General features: G+C 52.8%; 3 protein-coding genes across 3 annotated transcripts; 2 read left to right on the top strand and 1 right to left on the bottom strand.

The window, feature by feature from the left end:
• Positions 1-3,336: 3,336 nt before the first annotated feature.
• On the bottom strand, positions 3,337-4,897 carry BDP81DRAFT_464284 (CFEM domain-containing protein; the record flags this gene model as incomplete). Its single annotated transcript, XM_060594132.1, has 4 exons — positions 3,337-3,787; positions 3,844-4,519; positions 4,600-4,735; positions 4,796-4,897. The coding sequence occupies 4 exons, from the start codon at positions 4,895-4,897 to the stop codon at positions 3,337-3,339; spliced, it is 1,365 nt and encodes a 454-aa protein (XP_060440894.1).
• Positions 4,898-13,545: 8,648 nt separating this feature from the next.
• BDP81DRAFT_382109 (uncharacterized protein) lies at positions 13,546-14,517 on the top strand (the record flags this gene model as incomplete). Its single annotated transcript, XM_060586903.1, has 2 exons — positions 13,546-14,064; positions 14,123-14,517. The coding sequence occupies exons 1-2, from the start codon at positions 13,569-13,571 to the stop codon at positions 14,515-14,517; spliced, it is 891 nt and encodes a 296-aa protein (XP_060440893.1). The 5' UTR covers positions 13,546-13,568.
• Positions 14,518-16,934: 2,417 nt separating this feature from the next.
• BDP81DRAFT_382105 (hydantoinase/oxoprolinase) lies at positions 16,935-20,494 on the top strand (the record flags this gene model as incomplete). The annotated part of the gene is made up of 3 exons (XM_060586902.1): positions 16,935-17,393; positions 17,475-20,143; positions 20,210-20,494. The coding sequence occupies exons 1-3, from the start codon at positions 17,348-17,350 to the stop codon at positions 20,492-20,494; spliced, it is 3,000 nt and encodes a 999-aa protein (XP_060440892.1). The 5' UTR covers positions 16,935-17,347.
• Positions 20,495-23,420: the final 2,926 nt, after the last annotated feature.

Below are 23,420 nucleotides of genomic sequence, written 5' to 3'. Positions count from 1 at the left end.
CTGCTAGCGCGAGTTTTGTAGTTTCTATGTCGTTTTTATGAGTACCTGTACTTTGCCGTCGACTTCCACGAAACTCGCCAGCATCTGATTCACAACTGGGACTGTCTCGAATCTAGCTGTACTTGCCCTGCATATAGCTTCCTCCTCACCGTTACACCGACCGGAACCTCTGCCAGGTGAAACTACTCCTGATGACCTACCACGCTTACGCATTTTCGAGTGTGAAGATGTGATGAGTTTCATGGGCAACTTTAGCTTCGCATCGGAGTCGACTGACTCATGAAATGGTTCGCGAGGGGGTAGACTGACTGAACTGACTAGTTTCGCCGGTGAATGCGGTGATGGGATGACGCTAGAACAAGTAAGCTTGATTGTCGAAGCAGGAGCTAAAGCCGGCACTTGTCACCGCACTGGAAAGTGGCTCCAGGAAGGGTTCGGTCGATCGGCTAGTTCGCTCCGGCTAGCCTCGCCGTATCTGCAAGACCAAAGATATCACATACTGGCCATTTGCTTGAGAACTGTGGCTTGGCTTTCGCAGCGGTTGGCGGTTCAAGCTGTCGAGTACTCCTTCTGTCACCCATGGTCACTTGACACTACTGTTCATGTCCGAAGTCGACAACTCCGGGTTGCCTGAGACAAGTGCGACTGTGGCGTAAGTTGAAATGCTAAGATGAACTACTTGAATGCGCGATGCTTGACTTGTTTGTTCAAGTATGTATACTTGAATGTCTGTGGCTGGGAAACTTCACGCGTCACGCCTCAGTGTTGCGAGAGAACTGTCTTAGACGAATGCACTGGTGTCTTCATAGAAGAACACACACACACATGGTGAAGGCTCGACTTGATCGCTCCGATGACCTTCAGCGGAAAAGTAGCTATTGAAGATTTTCCGAAGAGCTAGACCAAGGCGAACCGCGTTAAGGCAAACAAGGGTACGGCAGCGTCTACAGTACGCATCTGCAGTCAGGGGCAACACATAGACTGGAACCAACCTCTAGTTTTGATTATTGATATAACCGCAGTACTCCTTAGTTGACAATGAACCACTTTAAGGTAGTGGAGTACGAACGCACTCATCACTTGCCGCTTGGCATTCCTAGACCCAGCTTGATCCGGCTGAGGGCAAGACAGTAGAAGGGCCGACTAAGTCTGCTCTCATACTTTGAGTGAGGCATTCAATACTACAAAATCGATGCAACATGTTTCCAAAGAGCCGATCGGCTAATGGTAACTCCAAGCGCGATATGCCTCAATAATAGCCTATAAGCGTAAAACGATGGTGAGTGACAACTACAACCATCCATATTCCCACTCCAGTGTCCCTCATGGACAATAGTGTAGCCCCTTCTACCTATTACTTACATGCAACCCCGCAAGCGAAGTCTACTAGAGTCTTGGAAACGCAAAGGTCAAAGCGCAAATGGTTCCCAAGCGCGCAGCGTCGCATCGATGTTGAAGAATGCCCCATCGCTTAGGTCGCAAGTGGTGAACCTCGAAATCTCCCCGTTAGATGTTGTGAGATTCTGGTAAATGATGTGGCCCCCAAGCGCGTTTCATCCCGCTGACAAGATTGACTTTGAGAGCGTGGCAATGGAAGAAGCCCCTCGCATCGGGGTCGCATAGTGCACGCTTCATGCTCCGAAGTGCATTCAGTTCGCTGAGTAAGTAGATGCATAATGACGCTCGATATTCTATTTAGTATAACATGGAGTCTCAGTGAATCTGCCCGTCGTTACACTTAGTTTCTTATACAACACAAATCAGGGATGGCAGTGTTGCAAAGCTAAACTTTTGTTGAGGAGCACCTGTGGCAGACATCCGCGAGAAGCGAGCAAACTTGCCGAAGACGCAAGGAAAAGATTTAATATGTGCGTAGTTGACTCCCAACCTATTCAGCATCACCACTGTTCTTGACCATTTGATCACTCATCCTCCGTCTTATCGATCTCGACTAAGCATGGCCGGTTTACAGCAAGAGATTCGATCACCGATGCTATTGAGCGTTAGTCTTAGTCTTCTCGTCAGGTGAGTATTGCAGAAACAGCGACTGAAGTAAGTCGTCACGCAAGGTTTCGGCGCAGATCGTTGAAAAGAGTCTTACAGAAAGACTCTTACGCAATGCGCATGGAGTTACCGACACCAATATGCATGCGCCCTATCCCACTCACTCAACAACTTGATGTCTCAGAGACGATGAGATCGTCTCAAGTCATTGCTTAAATTCCTAACCCCTGATGTCGATCCGCAACGGTCAGACCGCACCAAACCCCCATCTACCTATTTTCAATAGCTTCTCAAGGGGGTTCCATAGGGTTGACCACATGTTGCGTCGGCAACTGCTGGCTGCAACCCACTGAGACACGTCAATGCAGATCCGGGCAAAGCTGCCATTGGCAAGGGGACACCTCGTTGCTCAATCTGCAATTGGCCAGTAACATACGCCAGGCAATGCGCCACGCGGACACCCGCCTTCAGAATAACACCCGGTTGCTTTGCCGGGGGACGCCGCCTCTGTCTGGTTGAGCCATCGGCTACCTCCCCCACTAGACCTGTAGAGAATGAACGTTAACCCAAAACTGTAGCCAAACCGGCTGGATGTACAATCGCTACAAGATATCGCGTAAGCTCTGGAAGGGTAACGAGTGCCACATTAGGCAAGAGGCTAAGGCGAGAGCGGATAGCGAACAATGGGCTTATCTGTCCTAGGCCAAGACCACGTTGACAGTGCATCCGCCCACGGCCCGCTCATGGCCCTGAGAAGGACTCAATCCGGCTGAGTGTGTGCGGAGCCAAATGTCGAGGTATCTCTCCGAGTGGAAATGGGTGTCATTGGGGGCCCTGGACAACCACCAGCCCCTTGTACAAGGGCAACGACCTTGGAAGGGTGTCCGAAATGGATTCAACCACCGACGATGAGGTGAAGGAACTTGGAATTGGCGGTCGAGAACTCGGTTGTGATAGCCGGCCAAGAAGCCACTATTCCCGTTCTCAGGTTCAAGTCCGAAGTTCTGCTTGTTTAGGGACGCTGCTTGCGCGGGGGCCATCTCAATCACACGATCAAAGAAGGGGTCCGAGCGGTTCGTTGTTGAAGGATCAACCGCCGTCGAACGGACGATCTCGTGGTTTTCGGAACATTTTCGCACTAATTCGGGCCATAAATTCCGTAGGGAGATCTTTCGGTGAGTCGATTAAGTCAATTACCATTGGGCATACCTTCTGGTAGTCCCTCACGCTATTGTGGTATCCAAAAAAACATAGTGTGTCATACAACTCGTTGCAAGCGCAGACTTCGAGCCAAAATTCCGTTAGTAACAAAGGAGAAATAACCAAGGAAAATCAGAACGGGGATCCGTTTCGTCCCGTCCTCCCTGTCCTTGAGCTGCCCGCTTCCAACTCCCGCATGTGAACCAAGCTCGTCTCGTCGTGATAGTCCACAGTGTACTCCTTGGTGTAGATGATGCCGTTCGGGCTGCTCGAGAGCCCCGAGTCGCGATCGACGGTCCTGACCTTGGCATCGTTGCCCAGCGTCCTGTTCCGGCTGCGGCCGTTGCCGCTCGATTGGATGTAGTACTTGGCTGCTGCGGATGTGCCGCGCCGTGTCGTGCCCAGCAACTTGGGAAAGAAGCCGACGAGGATGACACGTATTGAGGGCATGCAGGCGCAGATGATGCCCACGTTGATTTCGACGGTGGACCAGGTTGCGACTTCGAATTGATCCCAGGTCGGGTTCTGGGACTTTGCGAATGCGACTAGGGACTGCAGGCGCAGAATACTGACGACGGTAACACTGGGGTCATGTTAGAAAACATTCTCGGGGGAAATGGGCGCGGTTTGAAGACTTACAAGGTGCCGACGAAGAACATCATGGCCACGCCCACCTTCTTCTTCCAATGCAAGTTCAGGCCCTTGATCTGAGATAGAGGCAGAGCGAGCATCCAGATATCCAACACAATACTGATACCAGCATTGGCCCAGGCGATGGCGTTGATATCCAAGCATTGTCCGTTGCGGTTTCCGTCCCACTTTGTCCAGTAAAAGCTAATCGGTTGGCATTGGAAGATGGCGACAAAGATAAAGGTGAGGCCGAATACTGCGTTGAATCCGATGGTGCCCCAGATGAGTTTCTTGATACTACTCTGCGAAAAGATCCGCATGTAGAAGAAGAGGAGCGACATCTTGAGCAGCGTAACCTGGGCGAAATACATCGGCTCCATGATGAAAAACCAATACCCAAAGTCGTTGATCTTGGTAAAAGAGACGGTCCAAATGTCCTTGCCGAGGCCGTTGGCGGCGAGTCCGTGGGTGTTGATGACAGTTCCCGGGATACCGGAGCCGAGTGTAATGAGGATAAACCAGTCGTCCATGCCGAGATCACCCATTGTCGCAAACACCTTGTGTACCAGGCGGATAATTACGAATAAACCAGACAGGCAGCCCATTGTGATGGAGATGGTGTTGTAAGTCGGCGTGCGGTCTCTCGGGGTCGCGCCACATGTCGTCTGGGTGATGTTCTTGGTTGCTGTGGGAGGGCGACGGGTTAGACAACAGGTCTGGGGGGTATTTACTTGATGACACCCGGAGAAAGGCAAAGTCACTCACTGAGAGCATTCCTGAGAGTACAGTTCTGCAGAACACAGGCTTCAACTTCGACCTGCAAAGGAGCATTGGTGCAGATACATGTCTGGTTGGTCGGCGCGCATGGGGAGCTGAGGACTGCCGTGACAAGACATGCTTGCTGTCATGTAGTTAGTATTTACATCATGAGCAAGTTCATTGCGTTCAAGATGTAACATACTGCGCATTTTGGTAGCGATGCTACAGCTGAAGCAGCATCGCCTTGGGCCGCGGCGCATGAGAGCACCGCAGCCATAGACAGCAACAGAGAGATGAACCTCATATTGGGGTGTTTCCAGGTGAGAGACGATGGAGAACCTCCACTTTCAAAAAGAGCCGGGAGAATAAAACAGGGTCGTCGTACAAGCTAAATATGTATCACCTCAACATGGCGTGAGCGTCATAATCGAATAGTCGTTGGTCGTGATGGAGGCGTCAAAGGTTTTGCCAACACGATGTGAAAGGGGTGGGAGGATGGGCGGACGGGAGGGATTAAGGTTGTCGTGAAACGCCTTCTACACCCTCTGTCTTAGTCAACAAGCACAAGAACGAAGAGGCCACTTTGGGGGAGCTCCTCGGGAAGGGTTGCGTGGTTCCTACGTAGCGACATGCCAACGCGGAGATGATGCTCGATGCAGCAAAGGGGAGCTTCTTCTGCGGTGCGGCGGTTCCGCTTGGGGTCAACGCCGCACAAGACCAGTGTGCCGGTAGCGTGCGGTCTAGTTTCGACACACGGTGGTTGCCGTTACACTTCAAGGTGGTATGACGGCTGTTGAACTGTTCTAGCAAACGGCGCGCCCCTTTCCCCATCGTTTCTACGTATTATGCAAGTCTCAGTGGTGGCGGCGGCGGAGACCGGACGACGGCGTGGTTTCTGGTACCTACTCCTAACCGAGGGCGACGTCTGGAGGGAACTCGGCCATGGCTGGAATACCGGACAGGACAAACATAGGACCCTGGTTCCCAGCTCCGGCTGTGGGATACCCAGGGTTCACCCATGACGACGGCCGTATATGGCAGGCGAGGACTGGCCTGCGCAGAGAGAGAGAAAGCGAGCGATGTGATACACTGACATGCAGGAGGCTCCCCGTCAACGTGGCATGGCAGCGGACCGAGGCCACGACTGGTCTGGAGCGCCGCGCATGTCGGGTAGGGGGCCGGACTTGCAGTGAATAGTGATCGAGGGGTCAACCCATGGAGAGACTTGGATGAATATGCGGATGGAGGGCCGTCATTTGTGCCACACAAATCCACCCATATCCGTACTTCGAACATGCGTATCTTCAGGGTGGGAAAGGAAACCCCAGGGAGTGGGGGGCCCAGACACGGTCGCCGAACCAAGGCGAGCAAGGGTCGGGGAGCATCGTGAGCGCAAGGATCAACACCCGGGGGGCCCAGTGAGAGAAAAATCTCCTCGAACTTCCCGCCCTGGAAGAGGGGCCTGCTCTCGTGCTTTGTGCAGAGGAAAGCCCAGATCAATGATCACAGATGCGGTGGCAGGGGCCAGCATCCCACCGGTATTGAGATGCCTTGCCTGGATACCTCCTCGCGATGCCACTGCGGACCCATGGTAGCGTAGCCCGATCCCGATGAACAAACAATGGGAGAATTTGAATTTTTTTTTCTGTTCGGTGGGCAATCGCCGACGGCACGGCAAAAGCTTGTGCGACAACCGGAGGCTGGCCGAGGCTGGCGCGGCAATGCAAAGCTGAGGCGAAGCTGATTGTTCACGAGGAACGTTTGCAACTTGTAAGTGGTGGTGTGGTGGTGCATCCAGCTTTGACACAGAGAAGCAAACCAAGATGCCGAAATAACCAGGAGGAAACGCCCGAAGAAGAGCCAGAGTTTCGGTGTGGCAGGTTCAGTAACCGCATCGAAGGAACCTCTTTCTTTCTGGAAGACCGCCCCCCGTGCCCCCAAGACGGACACGCAAGGCACGGCAGGCTCATCACACACAGACTCGAAGGGGGGGCGTGTGTCTTGTCCCTTTGTTACCCCTTGGGACGTTAGCCCGGGCAGAGATGGCGTCGCAGTTGGCCGGTGCTATCCCTATCCTGGTGGCACATCCGGCACGCTGTGTGTGGAGTAATTAGTTGAAAATGGTGACGGTTAGAGGGTCTGAGCCGGCAGGACACGCCATTGGTGGCCAATGTTCGATCAAAGTTGGGACGGGGAAGAGAAAACTGAGATGTGCTCGATGGGCGATGCGAGTATTCGGCCTAATCGCCGATATTATGACTCGAGAAGAGGCAAGATATGGACTCTACCACTTGTTCTCTTGAGTCTGTATCCGTATGTGTATGGGTTGTCCGCGTGGGTTGGCTCAGCTCGGGGGAATCAACTCTCGCTTGAAGTCGCTTCGCATGCAGGCTGCAGCAGCGGATCGTGGGCAATCTCCATGGCTCATATATTGGCAACCGGCCGAATCCTTCGGCACTCTGCCCTGTACTCGGCCCAATGACCGGATTATGTCGGATTATTCGCGGACTGGTCCAGGGGAAGGTCCATCATCCATAGGCGGATCTCGACCTTTCTCTGGAAGACCAAGGGGGTCCATTGGAAGGGTTCGATACTACCCAGCAGAGTAAAAGTGGCCTGAGAACCCAATACTTTTGTCTCCTGTCTGCCCCAGCTTTGGGGGGTTCGTAAGGGTTCCTCACTGATAGATTAAATGTTTCTGACATGTCGTCCGGGGTTCATCGTATCTCGCCGGCTGCACCATGAAGGATCGGGGCTTTGTTTGAAAGGGTTTGAACTCTGTGGAGAACTAGTGGAGGCAAAAGCCTGAAAGTATGAAAAGCGGCCAAGTTTTTCTTTCCCACCGTGCGTTGTCGCAAGTTGTGTGACGAGCTTCAGCATTCTGCAGAAATTCTGCATCTTAATAATGGCAACGCGCGTTGGGCACTGACGAAAGGCGTTGAGCCGAGGAGGGCAGAAAACAATGAATAAGAACAGACTAAGAGAGAACTATCCTCGGGCCAAGGCGGTTGCGAGATGAAGAGATGAAAGAGGCGCAAGGCTAGCTACTCGTGTTCCCATCTTCTAGTCTTGTTCTAGCGGAAGCCATCGGACACCACCGCGGCACCGTCGCATGCCCTCCCGAACCATTGACGGCAATTCAGCAGCCCGTTAACCGTCTCTCCCCGGAGCGCCGCCGGGCGCTGTGGAGTTTCTGACGCTGCTTCAACTCGCGGATGTTCCTCGGTTCCTATGGTTTTTTTTTCCATTCTTGTGCCAGGCTTTTAAGCTGCACCCTCGTATGAGACGGCGGACCCTACGATGGGGCACTTCTGATGCCATGTTCCTTGTCGCAAACACGCCGGGACCGGGGTTCCGGCGGCCGGCTGTCTGTGAGCAATGGGCGAGGACTGGGGGATGAGGTGCTTTGCGGCTTGCTTGCCTATACCTTGAAAGAGCCCCCCGACCCTAGGGCAAATCACGCGGCGGGAGACCTGGTTTCCGTGTGGTGATATTGGGGGCCGCGAGATTGGAGCCCGTGATGAGCCATTAGTTTCCGGCGATTGGGTTGGAATGCGGGAATCATTTCATCTTATTTAGATTTTAGAACACATCGGAAGATTGTCACTGTGGATGACGAGATTGTGCTAAGATCAAATGTCTCAATTCAGGCATTGTATGGTCTCGGACTCGGGCCGGAACCCTCTCTTTCGAATAAGAGCCAACAACCAAATGTCATGCACTTCGAATCTGTCCCGCAGGCAACTTGCCGGCTCTTAGGGCTCTAGTCTGACTTCGAAAAGCAGAGTCAGCCAACGTGATTCGCCAATGCCAAAGTCCACAGCCCCCTCGAGTTTCGCGGGAAGATCGATGTTAGCGAAGGCGACTGGTTCATGCGAGCACAGGCTGACCTTGGCCACTGACCCAATTTTCTTTTGTCTCTGCCCGCGTGCCTGCTTTGCTTACTGTGGTTTTGTCAGACTTGAGTGGAGGCTGACGGCGTGTCACACATTGACGAATGGCCCTGTTTTTTTCCTGTTTCCATTTTTGCTCCTGTTTGTCTAACAATGAGTCTTAGCTTTTGAATCCTTTCAATGAAGGGAGCAGAGGTAGGTGTCGGAGCAACTCGCAGATCCAAGGGCCCGAAAACCCGGTTCGGTGCTCGGTGTTGACTGTCACTGATGTACTGGCTCTGCACGTGTGGTCTGCCAGAAAGCGGCGTAGAATGGCCATGCGTTTTTAGCAAACAGCCTTGGCTGCAGCATGCAATCTGATTTTGCAAACGTGCATACCTTAATCATGTAGTGAGAAGGTTTTCCTGCGTTGCTAGTCCGAAGAAACTTCCGAAGTTCTTGGCTGGCAATCCCTGGAATTCTGTTCTCTCTTTCTTGTCCTTCCCATTTAGAACGGCAGAGTTCGCTCCCGAACCAGGATTTGCACAGAGTTCAGACGAACGGAGATGGCTTCCTCTTCCATCCTGCTGTGGTACTGGTGGGGGGAAGCATCTAGGTTTTGACAGCTATACTGGCATGTCGGTATTTACTGCGACAGCATGGTCTATTGCATTTGACACACCAGCACCTCCTCTCACATTTTCAAGTTCTAAGAACATGTTGCTGACTGCATAATTAAGTAGGCATGATTAGTTTGGGGAAGCAATCTTATCAAACAGTTTGCAAGCCTCAACTGGCAACTGCTGGTACCGATGAACGCCACAATATCCGAAGGCTTCGGATTGATGTCTTGCCAATACAACGCTCAAGACCTAAGTAACATCGCGCTAAAAAAACGAACAATAGAGTTCACGGGCTTGGCAAGGGTCGCGATCAACAATCAAACCAGTCGCTCGGTACGCAAACTTCCTTTTCAGGAAAGGTATCCGCGTTTGCGGCCAAAAACTGACTTCACCCCTTGCATTTATTGCAATCCTGCTGTGCCGCAACGGCAAAGCCAGGGGTTTGCTTTCAATGTCCGAGTCCGAGTCTGTCCAAGACTCCAATCTACCGGAGTTGAACTCGGAGGTGGCTCCGTTGTCCATCATCCCCATGCGCCCATCGTGACAGTCAGAGAAACGTTCGTGATGGATTGGCCCACTACTCAAGAGTGGCCCGCAGCTTCAATGTTACGATCTCACGGAGTTCTTGCCGGTTGCCAGGTTTATCTGGCATTGGGGGCGAGGTTCACTTCTAGGGGTTGCGGAGCTCCTCCGACCACGCCGTTTCCAAATTGTTACCGTCACGAATGCCAAGTTGTCAACTGCAAGTTTGTGCCATCCCTTTCGTGTAACCTGCATTCGACAAACTCTGGCACTTAATTTGTGGCAGCGAAGGAAGGTTCTACGGTTGAGGACCTCTCGCATTAGCTCACGTTTATTTATATACATCTTGGCAATCACAGTCTTGCATGCGCAATTGTCTGTTTGCTTCCGCCCAGATTTGAATTCATCACTTGATTCACGGATAAATAGAGCGCAATTAAGACTAATGGTTTTGAGTTCAGTCTCTTGCAAACTTTCTGTGCCTAAGTGGCGTAGATGATGTCACGTACTCAGCCTTTCCGGTGGCTACCATTCACGATGGTGGCATACTTCGAAGCAAAAGCTCAAACCAGGCTATAAGAAAACTGACGCTGCCCTCCGTTGCCCTCCGGAATTGGACCTACGGCGTCCTCTTTTGCACCACCTCCTCGCTGCTCGTTCTGGCCATGGCCATTTCCACGCCTACCACAGGCGCTTTCAGCACGACGGAGACTTCAAATGTAACTGCGGGCGGAAATTATCGCCTACCCATCCAGTATATTGCACGAAGAACCGCCGTACCTCGGCGCTATGGCCGATTACCGGGACCGTGGACGATCCGGGACCACTACCGCCCCCGATAGGCCTGGCCGAAGCCTATTGGTACGCCGTGGTCAGAGACCCGGGTGCCTTTGAGAAGTTCGAGCGTGTGACGCGCTACTATGAGGCTCACTCTCTGCAAAGATAGCGAGCCCGAGATCCCGCGCCTCACAACTCTCTCACACACCCACCGACGCCTTGAGGCCCCGGCCTTACCACACCCCTCTCTCTTCCTTCCTCCTTTATCTTCTATATAAGAAAGTATAAGAAAACAGAAAAATGCTCGCGTAGGCAAATATGCCTCCGAGGGCCGGTTACTTGTTGCGGCAACGCCGTCTGTGGACGGCGTAGGGCTGCTAGAGACCCATTCGCTTCTGCCGAGTCAGGGACCCCCTGCTGGCGTGCTTTTTGGAACTGAACGGACCCTGGGGATTAGATACTAAACTCCACTGCTCTAGGCACGAGAAGAAAAGTGTACATAATAGACTGCCTGACTTGTCGTACGCTATAATGGCGGCACGGCACATCATATGCCCAAAGGGCGCTCTGGTTGATCGGAGCTTAGTTACATAGATAGCTGGGCACCTGTCCCTGATGATGTAAAACACCACTACTACTACTACTACTACTACTCAGCCTTTCCGATAAATGCCTTCAATCACATGGCGTAAGATAGGCTTGTTCAAAGAGAGGATGAGAGAGGCAGCCAAACTCATCTAGGCTTTTGGCAAAGAGCTAAGATGAATTTTCCTTGCAAACAATCATCTATTCATGTAGGTTTTGATGGTGCTTCTGTTGATCCCAAATGTCAAGCCGACAACGCCTCAAAACACGGGTAATCAACCCCCAAGCCTCTTCGCAAGCTCGTGGAGGTCTTAACCTTTGAGTTTCTCCTGAATCGAATCAGAGCCATAAGAACTCGAGGCTACGCCGTCTTGACCCCCAACACCCACTGGTCCCTAGGCTGGAGGAACGCACCCCTGGACGCTGTGGACGGAGTACGAGACTCCAGCGAACCTACGCGCTACTACCTCCGTGCCCCCGCCCAACCCTAGTCTTCCCGAATCCCCCCGCGCCCGAGCGAGGTACCAAAGAGGAAGTCTCTATCGCATTTCTGCGGATGATCAAGGCGCTGCCGCGCTCTGATCTAGTGATCTACTTAGATGGGTCTATATTACTCGAGGGCGCTGTAGGATATAGCTATGCGATCTACTGTAGACCTAAAGTTATTGCAAAAGGTCGTGGGCGCCTTTGCGAACATACTGAGGTATTCGACGCCGAAGCTGAGGGGGCCCGTGAGGGCCTATGGTGAGCACTGCACCTAGCTGCTACCTCCCCTATTACTATCTACCTCTTTCTTGATAATACTGGAGTTCTTAACTTCATCTCAGGGTTCGGACTCTCTCCAGCTAGCTCGTAAGCGGCTATACTGGAGATAATCGATACTTAATAAGCAAGGGATATCAAATGCCACTGGACGCCCGGATATACCGAGATACCTGGAAACGAATTAGCTGATAAGCTTGCTAAGGAGAGAGCCGTACTCCCGCTACTATACCCCCTACCGTAAGCCTCTTATGCTCGAATAGCGAAGATAGCTTACGTTAGAGCCCGCGGATACTACTCGAGGTGGTAGTATATATCTAAGTAGAAACTTAAGTTTGGCTATAGGAATATTAACGCTGCCCTCTATTGTCTACCGGAGTTGGACCTACCTTGTCTACTGTTGTACTACCTGCTCGTTGCCCGCTCTGGCCATGGCCACTTCTTTGCCTATCACAGGCGCTTTCAGCACGACGGGGACTTCAAATGTAACTGCGGACGGAAATTATTACCTACCTATCCAGTATACTGTGCGAAGAACCGCTATACGGCGGCGCTATAGCCGATTGCCGGGATTAAAAAGGATCCGGGCCCCTTACCGCCCCCGAAGGGCCAGGCCGAAGCTTACTGGTACGCCCTGATTGGAGATCCGGGCGCTTTTAAGAAGTTCGAGCGCTTGACGCGGTACTTCGAAACGCACTCCCTGTGAGGGAATAGCGAGCCCGAGATACTACGCCTTACACTTTATTGTATACCTACCGATACTTCTTGGGCTATAGCCCTACCTTTACCCTCCCTCTCCTTCCTTTACTTTTCCCGATCTACTCGAGATAATAGTGGAAAACAGAAAAATGTACTCGTGGGTAATTACGCCTGTGAGGGCCAGCTTTTTTGTTATAGCCCGTCGTTTGTGAACGATGTAGGGCTACTTAAGGCCTATTCGCTTCTGCCGAGTTAGGAAACCCCTGCTGGCGTGCTTTTTGGAACTGAACGGACCTTAGGGATTAGTTAATAATCTCTATTGCTCTAGGTACGAGAAGAAAAGTGTATATTATAGATTGTCAGACTTGTCGTACGCTGTTTAGATAGCGGCACGGCACATCATATACCCAAAGGGCGCTCTGGTTGATCGGGCTTAGTTAGTTAGATAGCTAGGCTCCTGTCCCCGATGATGTTAAATACTACTACTACTACTACATAAGAACTCGAAATTTGTTCCATGTGCATAAAATGTTGGGGTCGGGGAGAGGTCAAAGTCGATAGTGTGCAACCGAGGCCAAGCTTGAGTTGATGGACGTGCTGTCTAAAGTAAGGTGGAATACAAGTCCCAAAAGTTCTGATTTCTCAAGGTTCTCAACTCAGGTGGGGGGAATCTGACATTCTAATGAACACTAGATTGTAATTCCTGTTGATGCTTTGAGTGAGTTAGCAATCTATCATGTTGCTCTTGAGATCAACGCGCTTACTCATGTGCTGCGAGCTCGAGGAAGGCCCAGTCAAACCCCACACCATCGAAGTCATCACACCAGTGATTGGTTTCTGCACAAATCTGACGTTCTATAGAAAAGTTAACATGTTGAAAAGCAATCCAGTCGCCGGTGTGTTGTGATGTATGACCCGGACGTAATCCGGAGCTGGCTTAAGTCCGCGCCGGCCGATGCCTAGTGAGACGCCGATGCGGGGCCGTTCACATCTGACCCTTTGGTCTCAACCTCAACATCCGGATTTACGGGCTGAAAGACAAAGCATATAAATTCGTTCGTCCTCTGAGTTATTCAAAATGCCTATTGTCGGGGTTTGATCAAAGCCGCTGTAGAGACATTCCACTTCCATCATCATGTCTCATCCGCTCGCTGTCCCAAACAGACCTCTCACATGGCTCATCACCGGCTGCTCATCCGGGTTCGGACTAGCTCTCACAAGACTGGCGCAACAACACGGCCACAGCGTCATCGCCACCTCACGCAATCCCTTAAAGACACCGGACCTAGTGCGTGAAGTTCAGGATGGAGGAGGGCGTTGGCTCTCGCTCGACGTCGACGATCTGAACTCGGGAGACATCATCACGGACCTCGAGAAAGCTGGAATCCATATCGATGTGCTGGTCAACAACGCTGGATGGTCCATTCATGGCCCGGCAGAAGGCTTCACTGAAGAAGAGACGAGGTCGCAGATGGATACGGTGTTCTTTGGACCATATCGGCTGATGAGGGCGTTGGCTCCTCTCATGCGGGAGAAGAGGAGTGGTATTATCGTGAATATCAGCTCTGGGGCTGGATTGGAAGGGAGAGAGTCAATGGGCGTTTATGCTGCTGCGAAAGCTGCGATGGATGGTGAGTGTAATGACTCCAGACCCTCTCACGAATTACTGGCTGATGAAGTTGCAAATAGGAGTAAGTAAAGTCCTCGCGAAAGAAATGGCCCCGTTCGGTGTTCGCGTCTTAACAATTGCGCTTGGGTCCTTCGACACGAACATGGGACCGACGGTTAGGCTAGCGAGTAACCCTACGCCTTCCGACTACGACGGTAGTGCTCTGGATGCAATTTTCAAGGTTATGGCTGCATCGGCAACAGAGGGCTTCCCCGCAGATGGTGATCATTTGAAGGCGGCCAAGGTGATATATGATGTTGTCACCGGCACAGGAGTAGGAGCGGGCAAGGAGAGTGAAAGAATGCTTCCTTTGGGAAGAGATATGGCGAAGAGAGTTGATGATGTCGTTGGAGGGTGGCAGAGAACCATGGAGGTCTTTACAGACATATGTAACAGCGTGTACTTGGAAAAGTAAAAGTCGCACGTAGATTCAATCTCATCAAGGTTATCCCAATGTCGAATATCGGAATGTAGCCCTACGCCAAAGTTTTTCAAGACAATCAATACTCATGGCTGATTATCTTCCTCTTCACGGAGATTCTTTATTCTAGTATTATCTTCATCAAACCATCTCTGCAAACTTCACCTGTTGTCAATCTCTTCCAGGCTGACAGTCTCCCAACCCTTCTCATCACCACCTAGCACAATGCCCACGCCTTCACTCATGTCATTCCATCCAATCTTACGTAATCCATCCGGCCCATCTTCTGCAAACGCGACATAGAGATCCTGCCATGCTCGCGATACCTTCTCCTCCAATGGTGTAGATGGGCCACGAGCCCAATCGTGGGTCCCAAATATCAAAGGCATGTCCGAGCTGTGGTAGGCTCGTAACCATGGCCTCGGACTGATATTGGGGAATGAGCTGGTACCAGCAGGCGCATAGTCTTTGAGCAAGAAGCGAAACGTGGGAACATAAGTAGAGCGTGCTCTATTATTCAGTAGATCATTAGCAATTACACTGAGAATATCACGAAGTGTCGCAGCGCCACACGTGGCGCTGCCGGTTACTGCCGTACGATACCGCTTTCCACAAGCCGATTACCCGTCTTGTACGGTATATAGATATGACCCTCATACGGATCTTCCACTTAGAGGAATCAAGCCACTTTCTACTATACAAGTCTTCCACTTGCTACCTCGCTTTGTGATACGAAGTATTGAGGAGAGTATTTCGTACCGCGCCATGGATACCATTGGTCCCAGGAAGTAGTCTTTTGTAATCTTTTCAGTCCAGTATGGATCTGCTCCATCGGGATGATACAAAGCGACTGGGTTACCTTCGTCGTTCATGGTTCCACAAATGGCCGGCTTGTTGACGTCGATTAGCAATGATCAACTGGCAGTCAGAGCAAGGGGCCCTCTTACCAGCTTACTGAAGTTTCCTGCCTTGGATCTGTCTTCATAATCATCAAATAGAGTAAAGTTGTCTACTACGGGCCGGAAACTCAGAAAAGGCTTCTCCTCAGTAGCCCAGTGATGCTGGATAGCCTCGAGGAGCTCTTGCGGAGGCTGGTGTCTCATGAACTCCAGCTCCGCCGCGGCATCACCGCCGGGGAAACCGAGCGCCTTGGCAAGAGCGCTGAAGTGCTTACCCTCTGGGTCACTCACTGGAAGTGGAGGGAGTGCACACCCGGAGTGAAGAATGAGATTTCTCACAAAGGGCTTTTCCGAGTGCAAGAATGCGTGACAGTCGATACTGCGAGCACCTGCTGATTGCCCAAAGTGTGTCATCCGCGATTGGTCGCCGCCAAAGGATGCGATGTGTTGGTGTACCCATTCCAGGCCGAGACGCTGATCTTTACAAGCAGAAAATGCAGGTCAAGGCTTTCTCACAGCCACGCTGCTTGGCTCTGCAGTATGATGATCAACGTGGCCTCGAGCACATGGACTTCCGAAACACTGACTTCTGGTATAGAACGCTTTCTACAGCAAAGATGATTGTTGTTTCAAGGATAACGTAGCTCGCGACAAACACGTAGGTTCCATGCTTAGTTCCCTCATGACTTATGCGTTTCATTGAATCACGTAACTAACACGTCATGCATGGAGGACCTTGTCATGCCGACTGCTGTACACTTGATGGATATGGACGTCATTGCTAAGTCTCAAGTTGGCGATGAAGAGGTCATCCGAGGATGGCAATACCATTTAGGAGCCGTGGTGCTGCAATTTTCGGCAGAACCACACGGAGGCACCGCTAGAAATGTAAAGCTTCGTGTCTAGAATTTCTGCTCTCTTGAACCTCTGCCCAAGAGAGTTGTTTGACTGTGGAGTAATGATGGCTAAATCTGGACTGCATAAGAGAAACAGCGTCACTTCCTCGATGGTCATGCATTCGAGGATGAAGACTTTATCTAGTATATCCGTAATGTCCTAAGTTTGTGACTTTCGGTCTTTCTGATGATGGGGATTGCCGTGCATTCCCTTAGTAGTACTACTTGTCTATAAGTTGAACCTAAAACCCCCGCGATTAAGTTGATTGGAATCAGTTGACACAGTCCGCATTGGCCTTTGCCAATACACTGGAGGCGGGAAGGATTGACGCGATTTTCTACATGGAGTGATAAACATGGTTTCATTCCTAGCTAACTTTCATCGGAGTTTTCGGAAACCGTTGAACCAATTGTGATCATGACAGCTAAATCCTCACGATTCAACACTTACAGTCTTGCAGTTGAGATTATGTAACCAGTGTCCATGAGGGCATCTTGATGGTGCGTCACGATGTGGGTAGCCGTGAGTTTGTGTGATTGGTTTGATGGTTAATAGCCAAGATAGCCCTACGAATACGTACCCTGCGCAGATAAGATCAATCTGATAAATCCGAGGCTCCGATCGTCCACATCCCGACTGACCTTCCCCATACCAATGCACCTGCAAAAGTGGTTACACTTGCATAATAAGCGAGAGGGTCGCTCCAGTATTGGTGCGACAAAGAGTTGAAGAGAGCCGCCGAAGAACGGACGTTGACTCGGTTCATACTTGATCCCCCACTACACGGCACACGCGCGGCTGATTCTTTGCATCATTCCACAGCAAAAGGACTCGGAGGTCATCACCCCACGATCACCACCTATTATCAACGACCAAGGACTGACAAACAGCCCTGCTGGCCCAAAATTTCTTTACTGAGATCGAGTTTCGCGCACCTTGGAACTAGAGTGTGGTCGGTGCTGCTAATAGCGCGAGCTGCTCCCACAATTTCCCTCATACCCCGCAGTCAACAACGTTGGACGAGCAAGATGAGTGCATCAGACGGCACTTTGGTCGTGGGAGTCGACGTTGGAGGTAAGAGACTTTGAATAAATCCCGGCTTGGATTACAAGTCAGACACAATCACCCACTTCTTAGGACTAACTATCCTCGCAGGTACCAATACCGACAGTGTGCTCTTGGACGTCTCCAAGTCCAGCACGGATGCTGTCGTCGCATCTCACAAAGCCCCAACAACGTCAAACGTCACTCACTCCGTCCAGGCAACCTTGAAAGCTTTGCTGGACACGTCAACCGCAGACCCCGCCAACATCACCGCGCTCGCCATCGGCACAACGCACTTCCTCAATGCCATTATTGAAAGAGACACGTCCCGCGTGGAAAAGATTGCCGTTCTCCGCTTGGCATCTCACAACTTTTCAACAGGCACCCCACCTTTCGCGGACTGGCCTTCGGCACTGAAGCGCATCATCAACGGCCACTCAGCCATCATCCCCGGTGGCTGCAACATCGATGGCACTCTTATCGGCCCCATCGACGAGGAGTCTATCCGCGAGCAGGCGAGGCAGATCAAGTCCAAGGGGCTCAAGAACGTCGCAGTCATCGGCATCGGGTGTAGTACCGACAAGGACTACCACCAGGAAGATGAAGTCCGTAAGATCCTAGCCAGCGAGCTAGGTGACGATGTCAACATCATTCTCTCTCACAACATTGCCGGACCGGGACTCCTCGCCCGCGAAAATGCGACGATTCTCAACGCCTCGATTCTCAACTTTGCGCAGCGCACCATCCGAGCCTTCATCGGCGCCATGCGCCGCATCGGTCTCCAGTGCCCGCTGTACTTGACCTCCAACGCCGGCCACCTTCTGCCCTTCTCGGAAGCCATGCAGGCTCCCATCAGAATTTTCTCGTCGGGCGCGACGAATTCCATTCGAGGTGCTGCGTTCCTCGCACAGGACTCGATAGACAAGTCGGGCAGTATCGTTGTGGATATCGGCGGCACCACGTCTGACGTGGGCTACCTCCTGAGCAACGGATACCCCAGATTATCCAAGAGCTACACGGCGTTGGCCGGGGTGAAGGTGAACTTGGAAATGCCTTCCGTCGAGAGCATCGGTCTGGGTGGAGGCTCTATTCTCCACAGCGCAGAAGACGGTTCTGTAGCCGTTGGACCTGATAGTGTAGGCCACGACCTCATCACCAAGGCCTTATGCTTCGCAGGCGACGTCACAACTGCCACGGACGTCGCAGTCGCGTCGGGTGCCGAGATTGGCACCACGGCCGTTTCCCTGACGAGCGACATTGCCGAGAAGGGCAAGGCGCGTATCCGTAAGATGCTCGAGGCCGTCATCGACCGCGCCAAGTTGTCGCCCGAGCCATGCACGGTTATCCTCGTCGGCGGCGGCTCCATCCTCTGCCCGTCGGAACTCACAGGCGTCAGCAAGGTTGTGGTTCCCAAGCATGCCGGCGTCGCCAACGCGATCGGCGCGTCCATTGCCAAGGTTTACGGCTCTGCCGAGACGATCGTCTACGGCTCGAACATCCAGGGAGGCATCGCGGAAGTTAAGGCTCGGGCTATCCAGAACGCTGTCGCCAAGGGCGGCGATGAGAGCTCCGTGACTGTCCTCCACGAGGAAATCGCGGGTGTTCCCTATGTAGAGAACCAGACTTCCATCAAGATTGAGGTTGCGCTGCCGGCAGATCATAAGCGCGTGTACTCGGAGATGGTGAAGACGGCCGCGCCTGACCAGCTGGTCGACGAGGAGATGTTTGAGGAGACCAAGAAGCACGAGGCCGAGGATGTGGAGGATCACCCCGAAGACGTGGTAGTCGATCTTAAGAGCTATAAGCCCAAGGTCGAATCCAACGGCTTGTGGACGCTCTCTGAGACTGATCTCAGGTTCTTGTCCATCGGGTGTTACATCCTGGGCTGCGGCGGTGGTGGTTCTCCCTACGCGCCATACTTGCAATTGAAGCAGTTATTGGCTGAGGGTGAGTCGATGAAGATTATCCGGATCGAGGACCTCAAGGACGACGAGATGATGCCACCAGTTGCCAGCGTGGGCACGCCGGCGGTGAGTATCGAGCGACCTGGCGGTGACGGCGTGTGGCATGCGATGCAAGAGATGGAGAAGGAGATGAAGACCAAGTTCGAGAGGCTCATCGCTACGGAGATTGGCGGTGCCAATGGCGTCGCTACGCTCATCTGGGGAAGCTCGCGCTACTACGACATCCCAACCGTGGACGGCGACATGATGGGACGCGCATACCCCCAATTCGAAATGGTCTCGCAATACATCCACGCCAAATCCGTCAACGAGCTCCTCCCCGTAACTCTCTGCAGCGGCACAGGACACAACGTCGTCATTCCCGCCACCCAAACGGACGAGACCTCGGCCGGCATCGCCATCCGCGACGCCTGCGTGGCCATGGGCTCCGCTGCCGGCGCCGCGGGACGACCGATCCCCGGCAAGCTGATGCGTGAGGTGGGTATCCCCAACACATACTCACTCGCCTGGCGTCTGGGCCGCGTAGTGGCGCTGGCGCAGCAGGCTGGTACGGTTTCGACTGTCACCAAGGACATTATCGAGGCCGCTGGCGGGCCCGGGAGTGCGAGGGTGCTGTTCCAGGGTAAGATTCGGAGCGTGGAGAGCACGTTGACTGCGACGGCGCATAGTTTGGGCAAGGTTACCGTTGAGCGGCTTAGTGAGAGCGAGATGGAGACGGAGACAGATCGGATTGGAGAGGGGTTGAAGGAGGTTGTTGTGCCGTTTATGAATGAGAATTTGGGGGTTTTGGGTAAGGGTGAGAGTGGCATCGAAACGGTAAGGCGATCTTCTTCCTCTCTCTCATCGTTATTGGGGGTTTTGTACTGATATTGTCACATTTAGGTCATCGCTACTGTACCCGATCTCATCTTCCTCCTAGACACGTCGACCGGAGAAGCCATCGGCGTCCAGGAGTATAGGTACGGGCTCAAGGTCGCTGTCATGATCATGGCGGGACACCCACTCTGGGCCACGGAGCGGGCGCTCGAGATTGCAGGACCCAAGGTCTTTGGCCTGGATCACGACTACACCCCGACGCTGCGGTACACGAAGCCCGTCAGCGTCATCGAGGAGTTCCGTCACGGGTGCGGCGGGGAGAATTGCACGAATTGCCAATACAAGTGGTAAGCCACGAGGCTGAAGCCGCCGTAGAAGATAGAAACAAAAAGTAAAATGAGCTGGCTACGCTGTTTGGTTCAAGTGCATGAAGATTGGCTTCTAGGTGTGTTCTCATAGCGCTCAAGGTATCGGCGGCTGGTCGGTCCAGTCGAACTCCGTCACGCCGTCGAGATACTCTAGCTCTGAACCGGCGAATATGTCATTGCCAAGGTTCCCCCAGAAGGCCGCCTCACCATCTAGAACGCTCATCGGCTCCCAGCCCTGTTGCTCGGGGCTTATGAAGCCAGGGACCTTTGTCGTCGTCGTCCCCGAGCCTGGGCCCGTCGTTGTCGTCTTAGGGGGGACATCCGGACGAGAGAGCGCCGGATCCACCACCGAAACTTCCGACTCGGTGACGCTAGCAGTCTCACTTGTTGCACCCCTTGGTATGGCCTCGGGATGCTGTCCCACCTCCGCATGCCGGTGTAGGTCCTTGGTATTCAGCGCAATTTGAACCTTGGCTCGAGCCTCCTCCGCAAGCTTATACGAAGCAGACATCTCCTCCAGGGCATTATCAAGAACAGGCAGCAACGTATCCTTCATCAATTGCGGCACCGCGCCTCCCTGGCGCCTCGTCGTCACCAGAACCACGTTCGTGGCGACGATAGTGGCGCTGACGAAGATGAGGGGCACATTGCCTAGCGTATGCTGGCTCTTGAAGCGCTGCAGGACGTCGGCTATACCCTGCGCAGAAGACTGGCATATCCTTAGCGACTTGATGATTGGGTTGCTTGATGACGTCTCGGGGTTGATGTCGTCGTTGGCGCCCAAGTCTGCGGTGGAAGGGATGTGTCGGACGGAGGCTAGGAAGGGGAGGTTTAGACAGATGCGAGTGCTGTGGTAGAACATGCTGGTATATACCGTCAGCAGGGCTCGATAGTGCATCTCACCATGCGAGAGAAGAACGAGTTCGGAGCAGGCTTACTGTAGAATGGACACGTTGGGCTGCAGGATGTCTTTATTTGTGAACCACTTCTTCCATCGCATGCTGGTAGGCAGCGCCTCGTGCCATGCGACGAGCCTGGCGTTGAGTTTGTTGAGGGAGACTTCGTTCCATCCCTCGCAGCTGGGTCCTTCATCTTCTTGGGGGAGAAAGTCTGGGATAGCATGTCGTGGACTATGCGGGCCAACTCGATTTGCTGGTTGAATAGGAGTGTTAGCTTTGGACCGGCTGGACGCATGGTCTTGAGGAAGCCGAGGTCGTGTGAGAAGAGCCAGTTTTCCCAGATTGGCGGGTCGTGTCTGTTCAGTCTGTCAATAAGCAAGACACGTAGGAGACGGTACTGAATGGCCCTTTTGACGTACGGCAGGGGCTCGCTGATGTTGACATCCGCGTCATTTTCGTACATAAATGTCGGGCGACCCAAGAATAGGCTGAACATTCTGTGAGAGGCAAGATGTTAGACCAAGCAGCTTGAACATCATACAGGCGTCTCACTTGTCGGTCAGGAAAGAGCCCCAGTAGATTCGGCGTCGAAATTCGTTGTTGAATGGGAATGGATTGGCCTGGTTTGGCTTCTCTTCTGGTCCCCAGTGCGCAGGGTCTCTCTGTAAGCCAAGGTCCTGGCCCATTCTGAAGGCAATACCTGGTGATACTCCATCAGATCACAGTCCCAGCAGTTCGGTATTACCTAGGAGGCCCTTACCTGTATACAACCATGACTTGGACATATTACTCACCCCAGTCTCATAATACGCAAGACATAACCACGCCTGCACCGATGTAGGCCTCGAAACGCCCAACTCGTCCGTGGTCAAGATCGTCTGCGCCGTGACCGCGAACCCCTGTGCCCTAGTTCTGATCTCCGGATCCTTGGACATGAGGGCGCCCAGAAAGGCGCAGGCGTAGATCAACGGCGGGGAGCAAAAGTTGCCGTCGACGGGGTTGTCTTTGAATTCTTGGATGAAGGCTTCCCGGTCGATGAACATGAAGAGCGGGTACTGCCAGAAGAAGAAGAGGGCTATGCAGAGGCGCATAGTGTGGTTGGTCAGGTTGGCCTTGTCTTCGTGGAAGGGCGAGGGTTTTGAGGCTGTGGAAGAGCTGGTTGGGTACATTGAGGTGCTAACTTCATTTTGGAAGATGCTTGTTGGGCCGTGGTAGATCATTGAGCCTGTGGTTAATTAGCAGAAAGTCCAAAGTCATTAAAGTCGACCAGCGGTAAGGAGGGAAAAGGAAACAAGGGCTCTGGGTTTACCGTCAGTCATCTCCTGAAACGAAGCCTTGGTCATTGCCTCGCTCAGCGCAATCTCATCCGCCAAAGGCAGACCAGAAAAGGAGGGCACATAGTCCTGGACCTCGAGGTCGTCGAGGATCTGGTTGCGCTCATCGCCGTCGGCGGCCTTGAGGTTGCCCAGCAGGCTTTCGAGCGAGGCGATGCGGGACTCGAGGGCCGCGACGTACTCGCGGGACACGGGCGGCCGCTTGAAGTCGCTCTCGCGGAACTCGCACTTGGTGGATGTTGTGGAACAGTTTGTGCATGGATAGGTGCGGGAGCAGCGGATCTATTTACGTTTCGTGGATCAGTCAGGTCTCGGCGCGGGGAACGGGTGGCGGGGTACAAGACTCGGTCGGATGGGTTTCCTCGACTGGACACGGAGCTGAGGGGCGGCGCGGGTACGGACACTACCCGGGCAAAGGCCGGGAGGCGAGGAAAGTAGACCGGGTGAGAGCGGCCTCGGGGGAGTGAAGGGGCTTGGGAGGACGAACACGGAGAGCAAAAGTACCTTTCTCTGTTGGCACCGCTTGCACCTTGCATAAGGTACTCGTTCAGCTGATGGTGGTCTTACATCATAACTTTCTTTTTCAGATTTTCAAACTCTCGGGCGAGTTACGAAATTCGTTTCTGATTGTTCTTCTCCATCTTCGCATTCCTGGGCGGTCGAATCGACTGCACCA

The sequence above is a fragment of the Colletotrichum phormii genome, assembly GCF_030913505.1.
Source record: "Colletotrichum phormii strain CBS 102054 chromosome Unknown BDP81scaffold_22, whole genome shotgun sequence".
Lineage (NCBI taxonomy): Eukaryota > Fungi > Ascomycota > Sordariomycetes > Glomerellales > Glomerellaceae > Colletotrichum > Colletotrichum phormii.
The sequence above is the reverse complement of the archived record's forward strand: the minus strand, read 5'-3'. Positions and strand labels throughout refer to the sequence as shown.